The following is a 26,227-nucleotide window of genomic DNA, read 5'->3' as shown; positions in this document are numbered from 1 at the left end:
TTTCACCTCCGCTACCACACTTAATGCAATTCTGGGATGATTCCATCCAAAGAATAATAGAGACACAAAATGATACACACAGCAAAAGCCAGGCTGGACATAAAATGGACTCCATGAAACGTCAGATGGATGTGAGATGATAGTAAAGACAGTGTGATTAAAAGAGTGACACCTGATGAGAGCAATGGAATAAAGAATGTGAGACAGCAGATCAATACAGGATAAGGGTTGCATTTCAATCATTTAATGCACTGACAATGGGGGAGCCCACTGGTGCATGAGGAACCAAGAAATTTCAGCAGTGTGTGTAACCCAGCCACTCCATTAGCATCTCAATGGCAGCCTTCCATCTCGTGAGACAATGGTGTAGGTCGTGGTGATCAACTCTGTGCTGATCATCATCTGGTGTGGCTCAGGAGCCCCACTCTCGCATGGCAGTCTCTGACATGTTTGGAACAGAAGAAGATAGTGGACTGAGAAGGTGTATGATTCACTGGTCTGTTTTCTCTGGGCCCTCTTCTCGGCCAGCTGAGCTTTTCATTTCTGCTTGCCTCTTCCAATATCCCTCCAAACAGTCAGCCTCCAAAGGTTAGGGCCATCCGTTGGTGTACGTTGGTGGTGGAGGGAGTGAATGTTTAGGTGGTGGATCGGGTACCAATCAAGCAGGTTGTTTTGTCCTGGATGGTGTCAAGCTTCCTGAGTGTTTGTTGGAGCTGCACTCATCCAGGCAAGTGGACAGTATTCCATCACACTCCTGATTTGAGCCTTGTACATGTGGGCAGGCTTTGGGGAGACAGGAGGTGAGTTACTCACTGTCGAGTTCCCAGTCTCTGACCTGCTCCTGGAGCCACAGAGTTTATATAGCTGGACCAGTTCAATTTCTGGTCAATGGCAACCCCCAGGATGTTGATAGTGGAGTTTCAGTAGATTCGTTCTTTTTGAAGATGGGCATTACCTGGCACTTGTGTGGCATGATTGTTTCTTGAGTTCTTGCTGCATTTGGACATGGACTGCTTCAGTATCTGAGGAGTTGCGAATGGTGCTGAATGTTGTGTAATCATCAGCGAACATCCCCACTTCTGACCTTATGATGGAAGGAAGGTCATTAATGAAGCAGCTGAAGATGACTGAGCTGAGAACACTGCCCTGAGGAACTCCTGTAGTGATGTCCTGGAGCTGAGATAGCTGACCTCCAACAACCACAACCTTCTTCCTTTGTGCTAGGTATGATTCCAACTGGCGGACAGATTTCCCCCTGATTCCCGTTGACTTCAATTTTACTAGGGCTCCTTAATGCCACACTCAGTCAAATGCTGCCTTGATGTCAAGGGCAGTCACTCTCACCTCACCTCTGGAGTTCAGCTTTTTTGTTCACATTTGGACGAAGGCTGTAATGAGGTCAGGAGCTGAATGATTCTGGTGGAACCCAAACTGAGCGTCAGCGGGCAGATTACTGCTGAGCAAATGTCGCTTGATAGCATTGTCGACGACCCCTTCCAACACTTTGCTGATGATTGAGAATAGACTGATGGAACAGTAATTGGCTGGGTTGGATTTGTCCTGCTTTTTGTGTACAGGACAGACCTGGGCAATTTTCCACATTTCTGGATAGATGCCAGTGTTGTAGCTGTACTGAAACAGCTTGGCTAAGGGCCTGGCTTGTTCTGGAGCACAAGTCTTCAGTACTTTTGCCAGAATATTGTCAGGGCCCATAGCCTTTGCAGTATCCAGTGCCTTCAGCTGTTTCTTGCTATCACATGGAATGAATCGAATTGGCTGAAGACTGGCATCTGTGATGCTGGGGACCTCCTCCGGAGGAGGCTGAGATGGATCATCCACTCAGCACTTCTGGCTAAAGCTGGTTGCAGATGCTTCAGCCTTATCTTTTGCATTGACATGCTGGGCTCCTCCATCACTGAGCCTCCTCCTCCTGTTAGCTGTTTAATTGTCAGCAGGTGGCAGTACTGCATACCTTAGATCTGATCCTTTGGTTTTGGGACTTCTTAACTCTGCTCATTAAATGTTGCTCCTGCTGTTTGGCGCGCAAGTAATCATGTGTTGAAGCTTCGCCAGGTTGACACCTCATTTTTTTTTAGCTATGTCCAGTGCTGCTCCTGGCATGTCCTCCTGCATTCTTCATTGAACCAAGGTTAAACCCCTGGCTTTATAGTAACGGTAGAATGGAGGATATGCTGGTCCATAATGTTACAGACTGTGGTTGAATACAATTCTCCTGCTGCTGATGGCCCACAATGCCTCATGGATGCCCAATTTTGAGTTGCTAGATCTTTGTGAAATCTATCCCGTTTCGTATAGTGGTAATGCCACACAACATGATGGAGGATATCCTTAATGTGAATTCAGGGCTTTGTCTCCACAAGAACTGTGTGGTGATCACTCCTACCAATACTGTCACGGACAGATGCATCTGCGACAGGTAGACTGGTGAGGATGAGATCAAGTAGGTTTTTCCCTCTTGTTGGTTCCCTTACCACCAGCACAGACCCAACCTAGCAGTTACATCCTTTAGGACTTGGCCAGCTTGGTCAGTAGTGGTGCTACCGAGCCACTCTTGGTGATGGACATTGAAATCCCCCCACCCAAGGTACAGTTTGTGCCTTTGCCACCCTCAGCGCTTCCACCAAGTGGTGTTCAAAATGGAGGAACGCTGATTCATCAGCTGAAGGGGTGGGGGGGGGGGGGAGGTGGTTAGGTGGTAATCAGCAGAAGGTTTCCTCGTCTATATTTGACCTGATGCCATGAGATTTCATGGGCTGCAGAATCAACGTTGAGGGCTCCAAGAGCAACTCCCTCCCGGCTGCATACCACTAGGCCATCACATCTGGTGGGTCTGCCCTGCCGGCGACAAGAGGAGAAACATTTTTACCCAGCAAGCGGTTAGGATCTGGAATGAGAGTGTGGTGGGTGCAGGTTTAATGCAGACATTCAAGACGTAATTGGATTGTTGTCTGAAAAGGAAGAATGTGCAAGGCTACAGGGAGAAGCCTGGGAGTGGCACTAGGTAAATTGCACTTACGGTGAGTCAGCACAGACAATGCTGGTCAAATGCAGGTCAGGTGGCTCGTAAGATATAAAGAACGGCAGAGAATGACTAAAAGCTTAACCAGGAATAGGAAATTAAAGTATGAGAGCAAGCTAGCTAAAACAGATAGAAAGAGTTTCTACAGGTATTTATAAAGGAAAAGAGTAAGTAAAGTAAGTGTTGGTCCTCTAAAGAGTGAGGATGGAGAGTTAATAGTAGATAATAAGGAAATACAGATGAAATGAACAAATATTTTGCTTCTATCTTCACCATAGAGGATACAAACAACATTCCAGTAATAGCTGTAAATCAGGAGGTGGGAGGGCGAGGGGAACTTGGTAAAATTACAATCACTAGGGAAGCGGTACTGAGCAAACTGATGGAGCTGTGGGCTGACAAGTCTCCAGCTCCAGATGGACTACATCCCACAGTCTTAAAAGGGGTGGCTAATGAGGTAGCAGACACATTGGTGTTAATTTTCCAAAATTCCCTAGATTCTGAAAGGTTCCAGCAGATTGGAAAAGTGACAAATATAACTTTTCTATTCAGGAAGGGAGGGAGGCAGAAAACAGGAAACTATAGGTCACTTAGCTTGACGTCTGTCATGGGGAAGTTGTTCAAATCGACCATTAGAGAGATTGTAGATGGACACTTAGATAAACTCAAGGTAATTGGGAAGAGTCAGCATGGTTTTGTGAAAGGGAAATCATGGGCAGGATTTTCCATCCCGACCCGATCGGGCTTAAAATCACACGCAATATTTTGGTCGGTGAGCGCGCTGCCAACTCATGACCTATTAAGGCCCTTAATCAAATAATTGAACACTATTTTTTGCTGCTCGTCCAAACTTACGGTTGACAGGCGGGCGAATCTGCCAGTTGGCCTTTGGATTTTTTATGAAATCTCATCCACAAGCGGAATGAGATTTCCAGCAGTAATTTTAAAACATTTTTTTTTTAACATAATTTTTAGCATGTCCCTCTTCATGTAACTGAGTCACATGTGGGGACATGTTTATATCACTTGTATAATCTTTATTGGTCAGTGTCCCAATTGTTCAGCTCCCTGAGGCAGTTCTGTACCCTCGCACATGCACAGACTTCCGTGCTCGCGCTCCTCCTGTTCCCACCCTGGGAGCACTGAGCGTTTCAGTGCACCTTTCATGCTGGCTGGCCGTTAATTGGCCAGCCAGTGTGAAATCACGATTGAGGCCCAATTGCAGACAGTGGTCCATTTTGCGACCACTGTTGGGCCGGCCTGCTGCGCCCGCCCAACAAAACGAAAATCTGGCCCCACATTTAACCAATTTATTGGAGCTCTTTGAAGGAGTAACATGCGCTGTGGATAAAGGGAAGCTTATAGACATGCTGCACTTAGATTTCTAGAAGCATTTGAAAAGATGCCACATCAAAGGTTATTGCGGAAAATAAAAGCTCATGGTGTAGGAGGGAACATATTAACCTGGATAGAAGATGAGTTGGCTGGCAGAAAACAGAGAGTAAGCATAAATGGGTCCTTTTCTAATTGGCAGGATGTGATGAGTGGAGTCCTGCAGGGGTCAGTGCTAAGGTCTCAACATTTTATAATTCATATCAATGACTTAGATGAGGAGGGTGAAGGCTAAATTTGCAGGTGATACAAAGATATGTAGGAAAGTATGTTGTGAAGAGGGCATAAGGAAGTTGCATATGGATATAAATAGGTTGAGTGAGTGAGTAAATTATGGCAGGTGGAGTATAATATGGAAAAATATGAAGTTGTTCAATTTGACAGGAAGAATAAAAAAGCAGATTATTACTTAAATGGAGAATGGCTGCAGAATTCTGAGGTGCACAGGGATCTAAGTGTTCTGGTGCATGAGTCACATAAAGTTAATATGCAGGTACAGCAAGTAATTAAGAAGGCTAATGGAATGCTACTCTTTATTACAAGAGGAATTGAACATAAAAATAATGATGTTATGCTTCAGTTATTCAGAGCATTGGTGAGACCACATCTCAAATACAGTGTGCAGTTTTGGTCTCCTTATTTAAGTGCTTAAATGCATTGGAGGTGGTTCAAAGGAGATTTACTAGATTTATGACTGGAATGAGCGGGTTGTCTTATGAGGAAAGGTTGGACAAACTGGGCTTGTTTCCACTGGAGTTTAGAAGGGTGAGAGGTGGCTTGATTGAAGTATGCAAGATCCTGAACAGTACTGACAAGGTAAATGTGGAAAGGATGTCTCTTCATGTGGGTGAGTCTAGAACTAAGGAGCACTGTTTTGAAATTAGGGTTTGCCCATTTAGGACAGAGATGAAGAGATTTTTTTTCTCTCAGAGGGTTGTGAGGCCAGCTGTAAAACTACCTACCAAATCCAAGTTATAGTCCATATGAATGGGAACGGCACCCATGGCAGGACATACCTTGCAAGTGACTCAGAGGATCCCTGCCCAAACTCAGTGAGAAATGGACGAGGGTGGCTACAGAAGAAAGTCAGAAGGAAAGGTGAAAAGATGACTAAACTCAAAATAGCAAGTCTAAATGTCGGTAGCCTGACAGGAAGACACTACCATGGGCAGGATGGAAGAATAAATGGGGTTGGAGCAGTACCAAGCTAGGAAATAAAGGACAAGATGCTGGCAGTGGAAAAAATGACAGAATCAAAGAAAAGCTAGAAATCAGGGGCAAAATGTAGAACATTGTTGATTGTTGTGCACCACAGATCAAGTATGATCCAGAGGCAAAAGGAGAATTCTGGGAACAGATGGACAATAGAACTCAAACAAAAACAGGCAGCGCCAGACTAGTGGTGACCAGTGACTTAAACGGACATGTGGGGAGAGAAAGACAGGATATGAGGTTATCCATGATGGACACGGTTTTGGAGAAACTATAAAGAAGCAAAATACTGAGGATGCTGGAAATCTGAAATAAGAAAAGCAAATGCTGGAAAAACTCAGTAGGTCTGGCAGCAGCTGTGCAGAGAGAAAAAGAAGTAACGTTTCGAGTCCGTGTGACTCTTCTTCACCAGGATCCTGAAGTTTACTATGTCATACCAACTGGTAATGCTAAACAACTGATAACAAAAACACAGAAAAATCGTATAACCTACAACTGTGGCGGCAGAGAAACACAGCTGGACTGCATAATGGTTAGCAAAGAACATCAAAGGAAGCAAAGAACTGCCAAGTCTTTTCAAACAAGGCACTGGCTACCCAACATGCAGTGCTGATGGCATAGCTGCAAACAAGGCAGCAGAAGACAAGAGGTAGACAGAACATCTGGTGGTGGCAGCTCAAAGATCCACAAGTGAATGAGGAATTCAGAAAGCAGATGGGAAAACAGCCAGGAGAAATAGAAGAAGTTACAACTGACACCATGGAAGACTAGTGGAGCTCACTGGCAGGCTGAATTAGGAAGACTGGTGGAACTTATTGGCAGACTGGATTAGGAAGACTGGTGAAGAAGTGTGTAAAAGGTCATCAGGGAGGAGAAAGGCTGGAAACTGTTAAAGAAGTGGAAATAGTCAGGGTTCAAAGAAGGGAAAGAACAGTACAAAAAGGCAAAAAGAAAAGCAAAGAAAATGACTGCTAGAGATCCATGGCCATGGAAGAAATGTATAAAAGTCTGGACACCAAAGAGGAGCAAAAAGATCTCAGCAGCTGCTAGAAATAGATTATCAAAGATGTGAAAAATGTACATACAATCAAGGAATCAGGTGCCATAACCTTAGTGAAAGAGGGTAAAATCAAATCAAGGTGGGACCAATATTTTAACTGGCTTACGAACTGGCTAAGAATAAAGACAGAAGCGATAGCTGCAAATCAAGAAATGACAACTAGCCTCAATCTGGAAGAAATCAGAGTAGCACTGAAAGGAATGAAAAATGGCAAAGCAGTGGAACCTGATAAGGTACAATGCAGTGTCTCAATCCTAATGCCCAAAATTTGAATTTGTCTGCAGACCAGACATTTTTAGAATGTGCTATGCATCAATTTTAATTGAGTAAAATAAAAAAAACTTAGCTGGACAATTTGGCTAGTCATAGCGTTGGCATGGTCTGACAGCAGACTAGTTATCCCCTTCACTGCTTCGATGCCAGTTTATTCCCATGCTCTGAGCGATACCTGATCCCACCCATCCAGGCTTGCCCCAAACCGTTGATGGTCCAAACCACTGACCCGAAATCCGGAAAGATCCAAAATCCGGCATGGCTTCAGTCCCAAGGTTGCTGGCTTTGAGACTTTGATGGAAGTATGGGAATGGAAATCCAGCAATGGATTAGCTCTGGTTAGAGTAATTGGAAGAAGCACAGTGGAGTGTTGTGTGATGCAAAATTACCACTGAAACTGAAAGGAAGAATCTATAAGACAGTTCTGAGAACAGCCTTGTAATAAAGTGCAGAACTTTGGCAACATCAAGGCAAGAAGAAAAATGACTGGATATGAATGAGATGTGGATGCTGCAATGGAGGTGTGGAGACACAAGAAAAGACAAGATCAGGAAATAGTACATAAGGAGGTCAGTGAAGATTGTGGAAGCATCTAAGAAAGTAGCCAAGTTGAGATTGAAATAATATGGTAATCTGTTGCGACCAAAAGAGATGGTAAGGCAAGCGATGGAGACAAGACTTCCAGGAAGCAGGAGGAGAGGAAGGCTTAAGATGAAAGGATGCAGTTGTGAGAGACTTGGAAGAAGATTGGGTGACTGATTGGAGGAGATGGTGAAGATGATCAACCAGCATTTTGGCAACCCCAAGTAAAATGGGAGAAGGCGAAAGAAGAAGACGACGACGAGAAAGTAGTTTTCTCACTTGTGATGAGGTAAGAAAAGAGTTAAAGATGAACAAGGATGTCTTGACAGGAATGCTTTGTAGATTACAGGACTGCTTTATGTTGTGAGATGGGATCCAAGTTGGTTCAGCATTTAGCTGCCAGATGAATTCACTGCTTCAATCTACCTAAAACCAGCCACAATTAGGCAATCATACTTATCACTGACACTTATGTGCTCCAATACTGGTGCCCATCACATTTCTCTTCGTGTTGCTCTTCCTTCTCCTACTCTAAAAAATGCAGTGTACTCAGTACAAAAACAGAATTACCTGGAAAAACTCAGCAGGTCTGGCAGCATCGGCGGAGAAGAAAAGAGTTGACGTTTCGAGTCCTCATGACCCTTCGACAGAACTTGAGTTCAAGTCCAAGAAAGATTTGAGATATAAGCTGGTTTAAGGTGTGAGTGTGGGGGGCGGAGAGATAGAGAGACAGAGAGGTGGAGGGGGGGGTGTGTGGTTGTAAGGACAAACAAGCAGTGATAGAAGCAGATCATCAAAAGATGTCAACGACAATAGTACAATAGAACACATAGGTGTTAGAGTTAAAGTTGGTGATATTATCTAAACGAATGTGCTAATTAAGAATGGATGGTAGGGCACTCAAGGTATAGCTCTAGTGGGGTTTTTTTTTAATATTATTATATAATGGAAATAGGTGGGAAAAGGAAAATCTTTATAATTTCTTGGAAAAAAAAGGGAAGGGGGAAACAGAAAGGGGGGTGGGGATGGGGGAGGGAGCTCACGACCTAAAGTTGTTGAATTCAATATTCAGTCCGGAAGGCTGTAAAGTCCTTAGCTGGAAGATGAGGTGTTGTTCCTCCAGTTTGCGTTGGGCTTCACTGGAACAATGCAGCAAGCCAAGGACAGACATGTGGGCAAGAGAGCAGGGTGGAGTGTTAAAATGGCAAGCGACAGGGAGGTTTGGGTCATTCTTGCGGACAGACCGCAGGTGTTCTGCAAAGCGGTCGCCCACTTTACGTTTGGTCTCTCCAATGTAGAGGAGACCACATTGGGAGCAACGAATGCAGTAGACTAAGTTGGGGGAAATGCAAGTGAAATGCTGCTTCACTTGAAAGGAGTGTTTGGGTCCTTGGACGGTGAGGAGAGAGGAAGTGAAGGGGCAGGTGTTGCATCTTTTGCGTGGGCATGGGGTGGTGCCATAGGAGGGGGTTGAGGAGTAGGGGGTGATGGAGGAGTGGACCAGGGTGTCCCGGAGGGAGCGATCCCTACGGAATGCCGATAAAGGGGGTGAAGGGAAGATGTGTTTGGTGGTGGCATCATGCTGGAGTTGGCGGAAATGGCGGAGGATGATCCTTTGAATGTGGAGGCTGGTGGGGTGATAAGTGAGGACAAGGGGGACCCTATCATGTTTCTGGCAGGGAGGAGAAGGCGTGAGGGCGGATGCACGGGAGATGGGCCGGACATGGTTGAGGGCCCTGTCAACGACCGTGGGTGGAAAACCTCGGTTAAGGAAGAAGGAGGACATGTCAGAGGAACTGTTTTTGAATGTAGCATCATCGATGGAGGTGTAGAGGGATTGGACGTCCATGGTGAAGAGGAAGCGGTTGGGGCCAGGGAACTGGAAATTGTTGATGTGATGTAAGGTGTCAGAGGAATCACGGATGTAGGTGGGAAGGGACTGGACAAGGGGAGAGAGAAGGGAGTCAAGATAACGAGAAATGAGTTCTGTGGGGCAGGAGCAAGCTGAGACGATCGGTCTACCGGGGCAGTTCTGTTTGTGGATTTTGGGTAGGAGATAGAAGCGGGCCGTCCGAGGTTGGGCGACTATCAGGTTGGAAGCTGTGGGAGCGAGATCCCCAGAGGAGATGAGGTCAGTGACAGTCCTGGAAACAATGGCTTGATGTTCAGTGGTGGGGTCATGGTCCAGGGAGAGGTAGGAGGAAGTGTCTACCTCCGCGAGGTAGAGGTCAGTGCGCCAGACAACAACAGCACCACCCTTGTCAGCGGGTTTGATGACAATGTCAGGGTTGGACCTGAGAGAATGGAGTGCAGTAAGTTCAGAGAGAGACAGGTTAGAATGGGTGAGAGGAGCAGCGAAATTGAGACGACTAATGTCGCGCCGACAGTTCTCAATGAAAAGATCGAGAGAAGGTAAGAATCCAGAGGGAGGGGTCCAGGTGGAGGGAGAATATTGGAGATGGGTAAAAGGATCCATTGAACTGGGAGAGGACTCCTGCCCAAAGAAGTGAGCCCGGAGACGAAGACGGCGGAAGACGAGTTCAGTATCATGCCGAGCCCGAAATTCATTGAGGTGAGGGCGTAAGGGTATGAAACTAAGTCCTTTGCTGAGCACTGAACGTTCAGCATCGGAGAGGGGAAGGTCAGGGTGTATAGTGAATACACGGCTGGGGTTGGGATTGGAAGAAAGGGTGGGGACGGAGGGACAGGCAGGGGTGGAGGGTCCTAGATGGGTGTTGGTGTCGATGAGTTGTTGGAGCTTGCGTTTCTTAGCACTTGAGAGAAAGAGAAAAAGTTTCTTGTTGAGGCGTCGGATGAGCCGAAGGATAAAATGAAACTGGGGGCACGCGCAGCTTTGAAAAAGGGTACGGCGGTGCTGCTGGAGGGAGAGGTCGAGTGTGTTCATATGGCGGCGCATGGCACTGAGTGTGGATTTCAAAATGTGACGGGAACAGCAGTCCGAGAAACGTTTCATGTCCCGGAGATACCTGTAATCCTGGGTGGGTTCGAAACATGAGGGGTGGAATTTCAGTTGAAATCCACGTGGGGTAAGTCGGAGACAGAGACAGTCACTGAGAAAGGAGATATGGCTGTGAAAGCGGGTTTTAGTAAACACCTTGTCAAACACTAGGAGGGAAATGGAAAGCAACGAAGGTGAGCAAGACAACAGAGAGATACGGAAATCTTGTCGCAGAGAGGAACAGAACTTCTTCAAGGAGGTAGGCATTTCTTGAAGAGCAGTGGCAGTCAATTAAACACAGAGATAAAAACAAAAAAACTGCGGATGCTGGAAATCCGAAACAAAAACAGAATTACCTGGAAAAACTCAGCAGGTCTGGCAGCATCGGCGGATTCTTACCTTCTCTCGATCTTTTCATTGAGAACTGTTGGCGCGACATTAGTCGTCTCAATTTCGCTGCTCCTCTCACCCATTCTAACCTGTCTCTCTCTGAACTTACTGCACTCCATTCTCTCAGGTCCAACCCTGACATTGTCATCAAACCCGCTGACAAGGGTGGTGCTGTTGTTGTCTGGCGCACTGACCTCTACCTCAAGGAGGCTGAGCGTCAACTCGCAGACACTTCCTCCTACCTCTCCCTGGACCATGACCCCACCACTGAACATCAAACCATTGTTTCCAGGACTGTCACTGACCTCATCTCCTCTGGGGATCTCCCTCCCACAGCTTCCAACCTGATAGTCGCCCAACCTCGGATGGCCCACTTCTATCTCCTACCCAAAATCCACAAACAGAACTGCCCCGGTAGACCGATCGTCTCAGCTTGCTCCTGCCCCACAGAACTCATTTCTCGTTATCTTGACTCCCTTCTCTCTCCCCTTGTCCAGTCCCTTCCCACCTACATCCGTGATTCCTCTGACACCTTACATCACATCAACAATTTCCAGTTCCCTGGCCCCAACCGCTTCCTCTTCACCATGGACGTCCAATCCCTCTACACCTCCATCCCCCACCAGGATGGTCTGAGGGCCCTTAGCTTCTTCCTCGAACAGAGGCCCGAACAATCCCCATCCACCACTACTCTCCTCCGTCTGGCTGAACTTGTTCTCACGCTGAACAATTTCTCCTTCAACTCCTCTCACTTCCTCCAAATAAAAGGTGTGGCTATGGGTACCCGCATGGGCCCCAGCTATGCCTGTCTCTTTATGGGGTATGTGGAACATTCCTTGTTCCAGTCCTACTCCGGCCCCCTTCCACAACTCGTTCTCCGGTACATCGATGATTACTTAGGTGCCGCTTCATGCTCTCGTCGGGACTTGGAAAAATTTATTAATTTTGCTTCCAATCTCCACCCCTCCATCATTTTCACGTGGTCCATCTCTGACACTTCCCTTCCCTTCCTTGACCTCTCTGTCTCAATCTCTGGTGATAGACTGTCCACCAATATCCATTACAAACCCACCGACTCCCACAGCTATCTCGACTACAGCTCCTCACACCCCGCTTCCTGTAAGGACTCCATCCCATTCTCTCAGTTCCTTCGCCTCCGTCGCATCTGTTCCGATGATGCTACATTCAAAAACAGTTCCTCTGACATGTCCTCCTTCTTCCTTAACCGAGGTTTTCCACCCACGGTCGTTGACAGGGCCCTCAACCATGTCCGGCCCATCTCCCGCGCATCCGCCCTCACGCCTTCTCCTCCCTCCCAGAAACATGATAGGGTCCCCCTTGTCCTCACTTATCACCCCACCAGCCTCCGCATTCAAAGGATCATCCTCCGCCATTTCCGCCAACTCCAGCATGATGCCACCACCAAACACATCTTCCCTTCACCCCCTTTATCGGCATTCCGTAGGGATCGCTCCCTCCGGGACACCCTGGTCCACTCCTCCATCACCCCCTACTCCTCAACCCCCTCCTATGGCACCACCCCATGCCCACGCAAAAGATGCAACACCTGCCCCTTCACTTCCTCTCTCCTCACCGTCCAAGGACCCAAACACTCCTTTCAAGTGAAGCAGCATTTCACTTGCATTTCCCCCAACTTAGTCTACTGCATTCGTTGCTCCCAATGTGGTCTCCTCTACATTGGAGAGACCAAACGTAAAGTGGGCGACCGCTTTGCAGAACACCTGCGGTCTGTCCGCAAGAATGACCCAAACCTCCCTGTCGCTTGCCATTTTAACACTCCACCCTGCTCTCTTGCCCACATGTCTGTCCTTGGCTTGCTGCATTGTTCCAGTGAAGCCCAACGCAAACTGGAGGAACAACACCTCATCTTCCAACTAGGGACTTTACAGCCTTCCGGACTGAATATTGAATTCAACAACTTTAGGTCGTGAGCTCCCTCCCCCATCCCCACCCCCTTTCTGTTTCCCCCTTCCCTTTTTTTTCCAAGAAATTATAAAGATTTTCCTTTTCCCACCTATTTCCATTATATAATATTAAAAAAAAACCCCACTAGAGCTATACCTTGAGTGCCCTACCATCCATTCTTAATTAGCACATTCGTTTAGATAATATCACCAACTTTAACTCTAACACCTATGTGTTCTATTGTACTATTGTCGTTGACATCTTTTGATGATCTGCTTCTATCACTGCTTGTTTGTCCTTACAACCACACACCCCCCCCCTCCACCTCTCTGTCTCTCTATCTCTCCGCCCCCCACACACACACCTTAAACCAGCTTATATTTCAAATCTTTCTTGGACTCGAACTCAAGTTCTGTCGAAGGGTCATGAGGACTCGAAACGTCAACTCTCTTCTTCTCCGCCGATGCTGCCAGACCTGCTGAGTTTTTCCAGGTAATTCTGTTTTTGTTTTGGATTTCCAGCATCCGCAGTTTTTTTGTTTTTATCTGTGTACTCAGTACCTTCTTCCTCCAAGAACTCCAGTCCTCACTGTTACACTATGTTGTGCAAGGCACAAAACACTACTATCATTCTCAATACCCAGGCTGGCGCATCCAGATTTACTCGGCCATCTTAAATCATATCTTCAGCATCCTGTTTATTTGGCGATGATAGCTGTCATGGTCAGCTAACTTCTACTGTAACTCTCCTGTCATCAGCCATATCTTCAATAGGTATCCTTGCCTCTAATGAGCCAGCGATTAACTTTGCTTTGAGGTGTGAAGAGCTCAGGGATGCTTGACTGGTGCAGAACAAAAGCATGTACATTTGTGCATTATCTTGTTGCAACCGCTGATAAAGTTGATGCTCTTAGGGTTGATGAAAAGTCCAGATGATCTGATGCACCCCAGATGGTCATAAAGGAGGGCTATGAGTAGCCAGCTTTTATTGCTACTGAACCACAGAAGTTGCACCATATAAAAGTAATAGAGGAAGAAAGAATAAAGAATTCTAGCTGCACAATGGTATGCACATGAGTTTTTAGCACAATGTTAGATGTTGAGTACTTGCTTAAATTTTCTTAAGGTTGTGCAGATGTATGCATGCAGTTGATGATTCCCTGGATCTGTGGGAAGCCAAACAGAGCCACAAAGCTAAATGCGCACTCCTTTTGACTGGGCCCATCAGTTATATCATCCAAATAATTCTTTGCCTAGGCAAACATGGATTCAGTCACACGTGTGATGAATTTGTAGGCATGGGATTACAAAAACGTGATGTTAAAGGTGGAAGTCAGTATGTTGCTGCCAGCTTCCCAACACACCATCAATTTTTTTTAAACACCCACCTACTCCCAAAACCACTCATGTTTTCAGGTTAAAATTCCCATTAAGAGTGACCAGAAATGAAAAAGTGAGACAAATACATGCAAACATGAACAGATGAAGAAAGTTGCAGAAGAACTGAGATAACGATAGATACTGCAAATACATATAAAAACAAAGAAATATAGCTAAAATGCAAAAGAATCTCATATAAGTGACAGAAAGCAGTGGGAAGTCAGTGAAAATGCAAATGAATGAGAGATAAATGGCATCTAGAGACAGCGTATATTATTTATGTCCAGCTAGAATCATATATTCTTTCTCTGGTTAATAGCATGAGGCACAATATGATTTAGAATTCTTTATGATCATCAACAGACAATTTTTTAAAAAAAGGAAATATTTCCTAGGAAAATTCATCCATCAGGCAACAGTTTGGTTCTAATCCAAGTAGCCATAGAGAACAAGGCCACAATATCTACCAATGTAAAGGAGTCCTTCCATAATCCCTGAGCACTTATGAGTGCACCCTGCACCAATCACTCCTTGTTCATACTCCAGAGACTTATTTTTTTTTATTTCTGACATTGTTGCCTTGGTATAGCTAAAAGAAACAAACTATTTTTGTTGTCCTTAAATCACATTTGTTTTAGTTATGTTTCCCCTAATACACATCAATAATGCTCATAGCAAGATTTGACTGTCAACAAAATAAGAGCTTGAGGGTAATAGTTTTTTTTTTAAATCACTGGATGATAAATAGGCAATAAGGAATTTTATACCTCACCTATTTTAATTTCTATTCATGGGGTGTTACATAAACAGCTGATTTGATTTTGCCCATTTCACCCCCCCCCAACCCTCCCATGTTTCTGAAATGTACCAGCCTATAGGACAAGAATTTGTTTTGTGCCAGATAACCTTGGACAAGCAAATGCTTAAAGTCGACTGGTCCCACAGAAGTCTTCCCTGACTCATGAGATTGATATAGCCTGCTTTATAGTTTCTCCCTCTGACGTGTGTATATATATATATACATATTTATATACACACACACACACACACACACACACACACATGTTTACCTACAAGTTAATTGGCTTAAGGCCGTTACCACCTTGAATTTGTTCTCATCAACAGAGGAGCATTTGTTTAGTTGATGCTATTGGCACTGATGAGTTGCTTCCAGTGGTCTGCTTGCCACCACAGATCATCAGTTCAGTGCAGGTAAGGCCTGGTACCAAATGTGGTACTGGCCTCATATCAGCAAAGACCAGGTGCATGGGATAATCACTCCACTGACTTCATTTGGCCAAAGGCCAACTTCTATCCATTTTTTTTGGAAAACTGTAAAAAAAATAGCCTAAGAAACCACACAAGAAAGCTTATCAGGGTCCCATAACTTCCACTTCCAAAAAACATTTAAGACACATGTAAGTCTATAAATTGCAGCTGGCAATGTTACTGAGTGAACATTTAACTCAATGGTTTGGAAATTTCAATAGGCTCTAACCCCATTTAAAATAATACAGAAATGTTGTATGAATATGTTAGGTTCTGCCACTATCATCAAAGATGATTTCTGAGCTTGTATTCTGTTTCCTTCAATTCACGACCCAATAATAGAGAAGGAATGGTCACCATTACTGTACTTGCCTCTTTGATCTTGTCCAGCTCATTTTGTAAAGCTTGTTTGGTAATTTCAGCTTCTATTAACTGCTGACGTAAGGTTTCATTTTCTTCCTCTGTTTTGGTGCGTTTTTCTTCTACGTTTTCCAATTCGTGGTGCAGTCGGACAGACACGTCTTTGGCAACCTGTAAGTGGTGGCAACGGTAAATATCATCATCATCATCACCATCACAGAAAATAAACAAAAAAAAGTAACTGTTTTAAAATGGATGCAAATTACTTAAAAGTCCGTTATATCAAAAGGTGCAGATTTTTCTTTATCTTTGGTAACTTCAGGAAACTCATGGCATGTAAGAGATTGAAACGAAGTTGACCTTGAGGTCTTGTTCCAGACTTCTCAGGAGCTCGTTGTCCATCTCGCCGGTTTGGGCGAATCTCATCCTTTTCCTCTCTGTCTTCCGCAGACGGTATTGCAGAATCCGGCAGTTCTTGTTGGCCCGCTCCAGTTCCCGCCGGAGGTCCTGCAGCTGACAGGCGTCCTCCTCGTAGAAACTGTCCCTCATTTCGTCCATTTCGTTTCGCATTTCCTCGATCTCGGTCTGACAAAACAAAGATTTTTTTTAATGTGGAGTAAAATCAAAACAAAAGAAACGAAGACTAGATCCCCCGCCCCCCCCCCAAAAAAAAATCTTCCAAATCTGCGGCAGGCGTTTCCCAACACAATGGCCACATTGCAAATTGTCAACATCATCTCTTGAGTGAGCATTGCAGCTTCCAGGCCCAGGGGGAATGAAGCCTCTTCCCCACAAATGCAGTGATGTTTTGATATGTTTGCTGTTGTGTTGTTGCATCCTGCCAATTAATATCCCCTAGCAGAGATCCCCTCCTCCAACCTCTGTCTGCAATCTGCCAGATTCCGTCCCTACCTTGAGGCCCAGGTTTTCCGAGCGCAGTTTCTCGACCTCATCTTGCAGGCTCTTTTCTTGCTCTGTCATTGTCTCCATGTTGGATCCGCCCGCCGCCCTTTCGCTCTCCCTCTCGGGCTCTGGTGGCTGCGTCGCTGCATTTTTCATGTACATAATAGCAGCATTGGGCGGCGGCACCGAGCCCGCGCTCTCACTCTGAAGGCCGGCACGGCTACCGCTCCCGACACCTTCCAGCTCTGCCACTGTTGGCTGCCAGCTGGCGTCCGCCTCCCTTCCTCCTCCTCCTCCTCCCCCTCCTCCTGGCGGCTGCTGCTGCTCGCCTTGTTTACCCCGCGGTGCCTTTACCGCACCGTCTGCTTTCTCGGGGTTGACCCCTGCACGGCCGTTCTTCGCAAGGAACAAATCCGAGTTCTTCCGTTGGGCGAAATGGCAGCTTTCCGCCTCCACCTTCCGGAGGTCCTGGGGCGCGGCGATCTCCTTTTCAGTACCAACAGGACGGACAGCAGCCCCGGCTCGGCTCGCTTTCTCTTTGACGTTTGCAGCTCCCTGGTTGGAAAGCCGGCTCGGGTGGTAACCCTGCTTCAATGTGTTCGATCTGGCACCGAACGAAGTCTTTATGGAGGGTCTGGAGTTAATATCCCGGAACCTGGCCGGCGAAGAGGCTCGCTGCTGTTTCTTATTGTGAGAATGCTGTCGGTTTTCAGCAGCGCCACTGGCTGGGTTCATGGTGCTATCGTCATCTAAAGGCGATTCTCAGTCAACTCCATGCATACCACTTAGAGAGTTATCCACTTCCGGGCTGCAGAAAATTTCAATTTATAACAAACCCTGCAATTACAAAATAACAAGAAAGCTTACAATATCATGTGTAGCTGTATTTCTTGCAAACTGTTTCAAAGGAAAATGTAAGCGGGGGGGGGGGGGGGGGACTTAAATGGACGTTATTTGGATTAGCTTTAGCTAATCTCAGGTGGAAATCTCGGGAATAGTTTACGTTCGTAACGTATATGCGATTTTTAATCTGCACCATAATGCAGGACATAAGGAATCATTTGGGTTTTATACATGAGGCATTATAATGTCCATCTTCACTGTTTCGCAGGCGCACTCAAATAGGGTTACTCCCAATTAATTCGGCATTGTTTTAGGGTGCTAAAAATGTGTTACTTTTAATGACAAAATAATAGGTGTGTAAATCTATGGAGAAGTTAATATATGCAATCAGTATAAAAAGTTGGCTTTATTGAATCAAGTTTCAAGAAAACCTAGGCAAAAAAATCTTTCATCTCTGAAAGTTTACCAACGTCTGTGTAGACATAAATCATTGAAGAGAATCATATTGCCTGCAGTCCAAGTTAAACCGATATCTTATATGCCCAATTACACCTTGCAGGAATTAATGACTAGGTGAAGTTGCGTTTCACCATTTGCTCTTTAGATTTCCATACCTCAAGATTATAGAGTTAAAATACTTATACTTGCATTTTCAAACTGGAGTTCCTCCCTGGACCATGATGGTGGCTCCTCGAAGTAATCAAATTTCTTCTACCCACCATCAAATTTGTTTACTGGTTAGCACAGTATTCATGTCACAAAATACTAATAATATTTTCTCCAATAATTGCACTGTTATACTTTGGGTCCTTTGGAAGTTAGGACAGCAGATCCCCGCGAGTGTATCAATATTTGCAAGGAGACACCTAGAGTGTCTGTATTTTCAGTGATCACTAAGAGTATGCTGCTATTTTCAGACTTGTAATGTTTGATATTAGAATGAATTACAACTAATGTTTTGATATATGTAGAGGGTTGTTACAAATGTGTCAATAGTTGCAGAAGCTTATTCCTTTATTCTTTCCTGGGATGTGGGTGGCACTGGCAAAGCCAGCATTTGTTGCCCATTCCTAATTACCCTTGAACTGAAAGGTTTGCTAGGCCATTTCAGAGGGCAGTTAAGAGTCAACAATATTGCTGTGGGTCTGAAGTCAGATGTAGGCCAGACTAGGTAAGAACAGCAGACTTCCTTCCCTAAAGTACATTTGTGAACCAGATGGGTTTTCATAATTGATGATAGTTTCATGATCACCATTATTGAGACTATCTTCATATTCCAGATATATTAACTGAATTTAAATTCCACCATATCCTCAGAGCATTAGCCTAGATTACTGGTCCAGTGGCTTTACCACTATGCCACCAGCTCCCCTGTGAGTGATATTTTCTATATAGGCAATTCCATGCAAAGTTTAAAAATCACTGCATTAACTTATGTTCACGCTTTAGCAGGAACTTTGCCCCAGAACTGGTTAGCCATTTTTGTCCCACTTGACAATACTGAACACAGTAATCTAACTGTGATCTAACCATCACCGTATGAAAAATGATAATACCCGCTTTGCTCATGTACTTGATATGCCTGCTTATAAAGGATAGTTTTCTGTTTTAATCTACCCATTCTCCAATGTTCTGAGAATTATGTATGGCACCCCTGTAGTATCTCCATTCCTCCACACCTTTCAGTGTCTTCCCATTGGTTGCATATACTCATTCTTTGTTTCTCCTCTCAAAATGTATTACCTTATGTATCTCCCATCTGCCACCTGTCTGCCCATCCTGCTAACTTGCCTATATCCTCCTGAAGATACCTATAGTTCTCTTCATAGTTTATTAAACCATCTGCCATTGTGTCTTCAGCAAATGTTGATATTTTGTTCCTATGCTCAAGTCCAAATCATCAATTGAGAACAAAAGTGGAGCCAGCACTGACCTCTCTGATATAACACTTCCAGCCCTTCTTTAATCCAAGCAGCACTCATTTACCTGAACTCTTTTATGTTTACCAACCAACTTTCTATTCATGCTGCTCAGTTCCTCATATACCATAAGCCTGAATTTTGTAGCAAGGTCCAGTAAGCCACCTTAGCAAATACATTGTGATATTCTGTAAGTTTTGCATCTACTGTGCTCACCTTATCTATACAATCAAAAACTCCATTAAATGTGTCAAACATCATTAACAAATCCATGCCGGTTAACCTTGACTGTTCTTTTCATTTCAGAACACATTCATTTGATCTTGAATCTCTAGCCTAAGAGTTTATGCCCAACTTTTATTAGGCTAATTGATCTAGTTACCTGATTTATCCTTCTTTCCTTTTTTGAAGTGAACTAATGCAATTCTCCAGTCCTCCAGAATTATTTACACATCAAAGGGGAAATGAAAAATTGTTATCAGCCCCTCAGCTATCGCTTCTCTGACATCCTCCAACAAGGAATATCACCATCAGGACTGAATGAATTACTTACAATGAGGAGTGCATGCTATCAGGATACCATGACTTATCAATTTTGACTCCTTTTTTTAGGAACTGATTCCTTTACCTGTAACAATTCTCCTACAGTCTCTCCTATTTCACCTATATTCTCACTTTCATCATCATTTGTAAAAATGACATAATTAAATTGTTGTGCCATATTTTCATCTTCTGCATCTAGATTCCACTTTTCATTTGAAAGGTACTTCATTTCTTCCATTACTTCTGTATTGTAATAATTAATATTTCACAACTGTTAACTATGGTGATCTTTTCTCAAGACAGATCCCTGAATGATAAAACATCATTTCTTTCAGTGTTTTAAGTATTTACATAAGTGTTATATGGCACCTATTTCTTCCTGAAGAATCCATAAAAATTGCCACTTTGGAGAGGATCCAATGTTGAGGTACCAATACACTGGAGAACAATACTAAACATCACAATCTTATTCCTGTGATTCCGCACACAGTGGATTGTTTGTATCTACCAAGTTGTGTATGAGGGGTCTTAGAAGATGACACAATCTCTTATACATAGGGCTGAATACAACATCCCAAACCGCTGAGATACAACTACTATTAACTGGGTGAAGAGCACCATCTGTGATCATCAGGAACAGCATGCCTGAGATCTTGATTAAGTGAAGATGCGAGCCACCCGGAAGGGGGGAAATTAAAGCAAGGAAGACATTTTGAAAAATTGAAGTTGTGAATGAGTTTATAAAACAAATTCCAATCATATATATTTTAATATTTAAATGATTTTGCTTGACCTTGCCACATAGCAAAAATAAAATTGTGTTTATGTATCAATGTTCATGGCTTACGATGTCCCAAAATACTGTGGAATTTTAGATGTCTAGTCAGTGTTGTAGTAATGGCATGCAAGGAGTTTAACTATTGTAAGTATGTGAGCAAAGTAGAATTTTAAGTAAGTGAAGAATTTATAAGGTGAGTTTACAAATGCAATGTTTCTAGTGCAAAGGCATGCTCAAAGGGGTTATGGATCAGAGAATCAGCACAACATTGTTGTAGCCCCATCTCGGGCCAAATTCCTTTCAGCACAGCTCCCTGCAGGGAATGCAGGGTTGGTGAAGTTTCCTGTCGTGTAAAGTAAGAAATCAATTTATTCAAGGAGTTATGCCACAGAAATCTAATCATGCATAGTATCTGCGATGAACAGTATCACTTTATGAATCACATATGGAGCAAAGTTGAAGCTTAAAAATAATTTTCATGCATCAGATCATTGAAAGAAATTTACTTGCATGAGGATTGCATTTATGTGTATTTCATTATATGTTTCTCCTTCCTTGTCCTTGTGCCCAAGAAAGAATTGTAAATTATTTTTTCCAAGGGTCGGCACAACTAATAAAATCTGAATAGTTAATTTTGAATCTTGAAACTACACTAAATTCTCTCCCTGTTTGAATATATATAAAACAAAAAATATCAAGTTTGGGTGCCAACAGGGTGAAACAACTGTCTAATTGTTTCATTGTATTATCCAGCCTGACTTGTCGAATTGTTTCAGTATTTCTGAAGTTTGTGATTATGTTTATAGGATCACAAAAATTGATTAATCACACTTAAAAATTCTATGCAGTATAGCAATTATGACAATTCTCCATATACTGACCTCTATTAAAGTTAACAAGGTAAATGATAGCATTATCTAATATCTATCTTTTTTGCTACTCATAATTGAATAAATTACAACTTTCAAATTTCAGGAATGTCAGAGGGTATTCTGCAAAGGTCCTTCCACCATGCTGGAAGTGGACATCTATCATACAGTTCATGATGAAACTCAAACTTGGGATTAAAATTATTGTCAGACATCAACTGGTGGCCAGGTATGAAAATATGTGCCATATATCCAGAAATTTATACTTACCATCCTTGTGTTGAAAAGAGACAGGTAGATGCTAAAGCTTCATACCTCCAACTGGCAGAGCCATCATTTAATGGAGCATGAAATCTGCTCAAAGGGATAGCAGCAATGAACACTCAGGATGTGCTGCTCACAATGCTGCTCAAAAGAAATTCTTTGCAACTATTGTCTGTTTCTTGAGAGCTCAAATTGATATTTATCATTTCTTCAATAACCAGCTAATGACTATCTGTCTTGGGATGGGAGAAGTGTAGGCTATTTTCTTTGCAGTTTAGCTATCTCCAGAACAGCAAGTTGTAACAAAAGGCTGGAACTAAGTCAACCATATGTGGTGGACCAACTAGTCTGCTATCTAAGCCAGGTAGATCCATAGCACTCTAAGGTACTAGTGGTGACTGACTAACCAGTCTCGCTCACTAATTGGAATTGGAAGGACAGTCATTGAAGGCTGGGATTCTTCCCAGAGCTCCAGAACTTTACAAGCCAATGTCCTAATGAGGAGTGATATATGATCGGCAGCAAAAGAATCTTATCAATGCTCTGTGCTAGTCACCTGCATGGTCAAATTCAGCAGCATTCTGATACTTACTTTTGAGTTCCCTAAATCTTTGCCTCAGCCAACCTGGATAAGGCCCTTAGTTCTGGCTAAGTGGGATGCATTCTTGTGGGCAGAGGCAGAGGTGATCAGTTTCCACACATTCAAAAAAAAACAAATAATAAATCTCACTATTAAGTTAATGTGCCTAATCTCAGTGACATCTATTGTCTCTCTGTGGGCTGCTATTCTTCCTCACTCAGCACCAGGAAGAACATCACTATATACGAGTCAATATTCTTCCTTTCCTGCTTATGGACCACCTCTACATGCACTGTCCTTGCTGCTTACAGCTACCCTGATCCAAAACCCTGCAAGAGACCCATTCCTGTCAGCTTGTTAAAACAGCTGTGGCACAAAAAGCAATCTCCTTTGGGTATCAGAAAATATGGCTATGCAGCTGTAAAGATAAGTCCTTACTAAGCTAGTCTGTCTGGTGATCCACCTACTTAAGTCATTGGCCAGTACGGATTTCTTTCTTAAATAAAGATGCTTCAGAGATCTCAAATATTCCCAACAGCGATATTACCGAAGGATGGGGAATGGAAATTTCGGATGTTATAGTCTAAATGACATGGAATATCTTGACGTTCTCAAGATACAAAAGAGGTTAACAATTTTCTCTGGAACCGTTTTCATAAATTGTGACATTATTGTTGAGGACACAATTGTCACATGAAATGAACTCGTAACCATCTTGCCTCAGGGCTCTGAACAAGGGTGCGGCTGGGTGGGCGGAGATACAGGGTGGAATATTTAGATACTGAGTATAATAGAAAGTAAACCCTAGATTACGTGAATACTTGAACTCTTCCTGCTGATGCAATTTTAACAATGAAAAAAATCAGCTGGAAAATTTCCTAACCTCCCCCTTTCCTAAAGCAGCGGAAATGATTATCTTTCTTCGGCGTCCGACTGTAACAAGAGACATCAAGCGACGTCTCTGCAGCCGCTATTGTGCAAAGTGCTGTGGCAGCCAAATTTCAACAAACAGGAGAGCCCGCAAAAGACGAGATATTAAAGCTATTAAAAACCGACCGTGGATAAATTAACGAGTAATATTAGTGGAGAATTCAGTCATGGAAAAAGAACAAGTGATTTTTCATTGAGTAACGGCAATAAATCTATAGGAACAGTCAAAGGGCAGTAGAAGTTTTATTGGCAAAATCTGAAGATGCTTTTTTTTCGTCTCTTTGCGAAGATGCACCATTGAGTCTAATAAATGAGCCTCCTGGCTTGGCAAGCGGAAGGTCTTAGGAAGAAGGGACTCACCGTGTTCGGTTAGTGTTGCTCGGAAACCTACCCCTGGTTGAGTTCGGCTTGCTGCTTTACTTGCGTCCCCCCTGCCAGTAATCTGCCCTGATAGACAGATAAGCTATTTGGAGAGGGAGGGACTTCTCACTGACTACTTGAGGCGGTCCTATTTACGCCAGTTCGGATCAGCGGAACCACTGGTGATCCCGACATTTACTGCGACCTTGCAGGAAGTGACTTGGAATGTATAACGCAGGAAAATGTCTTTGTTTCCCCACCCACTTCACTTTCCCTCGTCTGAGACTGTACGTCTTAAATTGTGCTTTAAAAGAAGTTCCCTAATGTAAAGGCAGATTATATTTACTTCAACAAGGCAAGTGGCACAAAAGTGCACTTCAAAGCTTTAGATATTAGTTGCATTTGATATTATTAGTGTTACAAAATCGTCCCTTCCGCAAGTATCTTCTTGGGTTCATTGTGTCAGCCGCTCCCTTAAGCATGGTAGCATTGTAAGCTTTCAGCAGTAGCTTTCTATACTACTACAATAACAACATAAGAAATAGCAACGAGAGCAGAACATGCGCCCCCTAAAGCCCGCTGTGCCATTTAATAAGTTCATGGCTGAACTTATACCTCGATTTCCCGCCCTGTTCACAGTTCACTTGATTCACTTAGTGTCCAAAGATTTATCAATCTTAGTCTTGAATATACTCAATGACTGAGCAATCACAACTCACAAGATTTACATTCTTCTGAGGAGAGAAACTGTTCCTGTTCTCAGTCCTAAATGGCTAATCCCTTGTCCCAGAACCATGACCACCAGTTCTAGTCTCTCCAGCCAGAAGAAACAGTCTCTCAGCATATCTTTACCCGCTTTTTCAGTATATATCCTGTCACGCCCACTAAGAATTGTATACATTTCAATGCAATCACCTCTCATCCTTCTAAATTCCACCTCTCCTCATAGGACAGCCCTCTCTTCCCAGGAAGCAATCTAATGAACCATCCCTTCTAAAGCAAGTATATTCCTTAGATAAAGAGACCAAAACAGTTCATTGTACTCTAGTTGTGGTCTTACCAATGCCCCATATAATTGCAGCAAGATTTAATTACTTTTATACTGCTAACCCCTTGGAATAAAAGACAACATGTCATTTGCCATCTTATTTCTTTGCTCTACCTACATATTAACTTTTTGTGATTTGTTTGCAAGGACCGCAAAATCCCTTTGAATCGCAGCATTTATTAGAATCTAATCATTTTTTTAAAATTCTGCTTTTCCATTTTCCTACCAAAGTGGATAATTTCACACTTCCTCACATTTTACTCCATCTGTCATCTTGTTCAATCACTTGGCTGGTCTATATCCCTTGCAGCCTCTTTGCAACTTCCTCACAGCATTTTTAAAAATCCTTTTATGGGATGTGAGCATCGTTGGCTAGGCCAGAATTTATTGCCATCACCAATTTCCCTTGAGAAGGTGGTGGTGAGCCACCTCCTTGAACCGCTGCAGTCCATGTGGTGTAGGTACACCCACCGAGTTGTTAGGGAGTTTCAGGCTTTTGACCCAGTGACAGTGAAGGAACGGCGATATATTTCCAAGTCAGGATGGTGAGTGACTTGGAGGGGAACTAGCAGGTGGTGGTGTTCCCATGTGTCCTTCTAGGTGGTACAGGTTGCAGATTTGGAAATTGCTGTCAAAGGAGCTTTGGCGAGTTGCTGCAGTGCATCTTAGAGATGGGACACAATGCTGCCACTGTGCACTGGTGGTGGAGAGAGTGAATATTTACCTTAATGCTTACTTCCCTACCTAGCTTTACAACATTGGCAAACTTAAGTATATTCACTCAGTCACCTCATCTTTGTTATTAGTGTAGATCAGGCTTGTCCATCCATTTTGGGTGGGGGGCCACATTTCAATTTTTTCTCACTCAATGATGATCAAATTTCAGTAAGATAAGGTTTCTTACAACATTAAACATGAACTTCAATCATATCAATGTCAAAGCAATAAATTTCAAAAAAGAGTAACAAATGAAAATGTCCAATAAAATTGCCAAGCAATTTTCACTTAAGAACCAGAGCTAGAGAGAAGCAAACTAAGCTCCAAGCCTTGGACACCGGGTAAGAGGTGGGAATCAGGCCTTGGCTAGCGAGTTGGGTTTAGCTAACAGTGACCTTGCATTGGGCTCTGGTGTTGCGCATTCAGTGCTGGCCTCAGAGGATTTCATATGAAAGTGGGGGTCAGAAATGGGTTGCCTTTCAGCCTGGGATTTCCTCTTCTCCCGACCTTAAATGTGAATAGGTTTTTGGAGAGGGAGGATGAGGAAGACATGGTGTGTGCTTTTGGCTCACTCCAAGACAGACTCTCTCCCTCACACATACACACAGACTCACTCACACATACACAGACT

General features: G+C 43.7%; 2 protein-coding genes across 2 annotated transcripts in view; both read right to left on the bottom strand.

Annotated features, from left to right (window-relative positions):
* LOC121278394 (protein SOGA3) overlaps window positions 1-16,909 on the bottom strand; it is a 66,844-nt gene extending 49,935 nt beyond the window's left edge. Inside the window, exons 1-3 of the mRNA XM_041188771.1 lie at window positions 16,755-16,909; window positions 16,203-16,427; window positions 15,855-16,013 (exon numbers count right to left, since the gene is read on the bottom strand). Coding sequence (XP_041044705.1) covers window positions 15,855-16,013; window positions 16,203-16,427; window positions 16,755-16,907 — 537 coding nt within the window. The 5' untranslated portion in view covers window positions 16,908-16,909. The remainder of the gene's footprint in view (window positions 1-15,854; window positions 16,014-16,202; window positions 16,428-16,754) is intronic.
* A 35-nt stretch (window positions 16,910-16,944) lies between these two features.
* LOC121277753 (protein SOGA3-like) lies at window positions 16,945-17,499 on the bottom strand. The gene is made up of 2 exons (XM_041187392.1): window positions 16,982-17,499; window positions 16,945-16,949 (listed from the first exon to the last, which is right to left on the bottom strand). The coding sequence occupies exons 1-2, from the start codon at window positions 17,478-17,480 to the stop codon at window positions 16,945-16,947; spliced, it is 504 nt and encodes a 167-aa protein (XP_041043326.1). The 5' UTR covers window positions 17,481-17,499.
* Window positions 17,500-26,227: the final 8,728 nt, after the last annotated feature.

This window comes from Carcharodon carcharias, chromosome 5, assembly GCF_017639515.1.
Source record: "Carcharodon carcharias isolate sCarCar2 chromosome 5, sCarCar2.pri, whole genome shotgun sequence".
In the NCBI taxonomy this organism is placed as follows: domain Eukaryota; kingdom Metazoa; phylum Chordata; class Chondrichthyes; order Lamniformes; family Lamnidae; genus Carcharodon; species Carcharodon carcharias.
The sequence above is the reverse complement of the archived record's forward strand: the minus strand, read 5'-3'. Positions and strand labels throughout refer to the sequence as shown.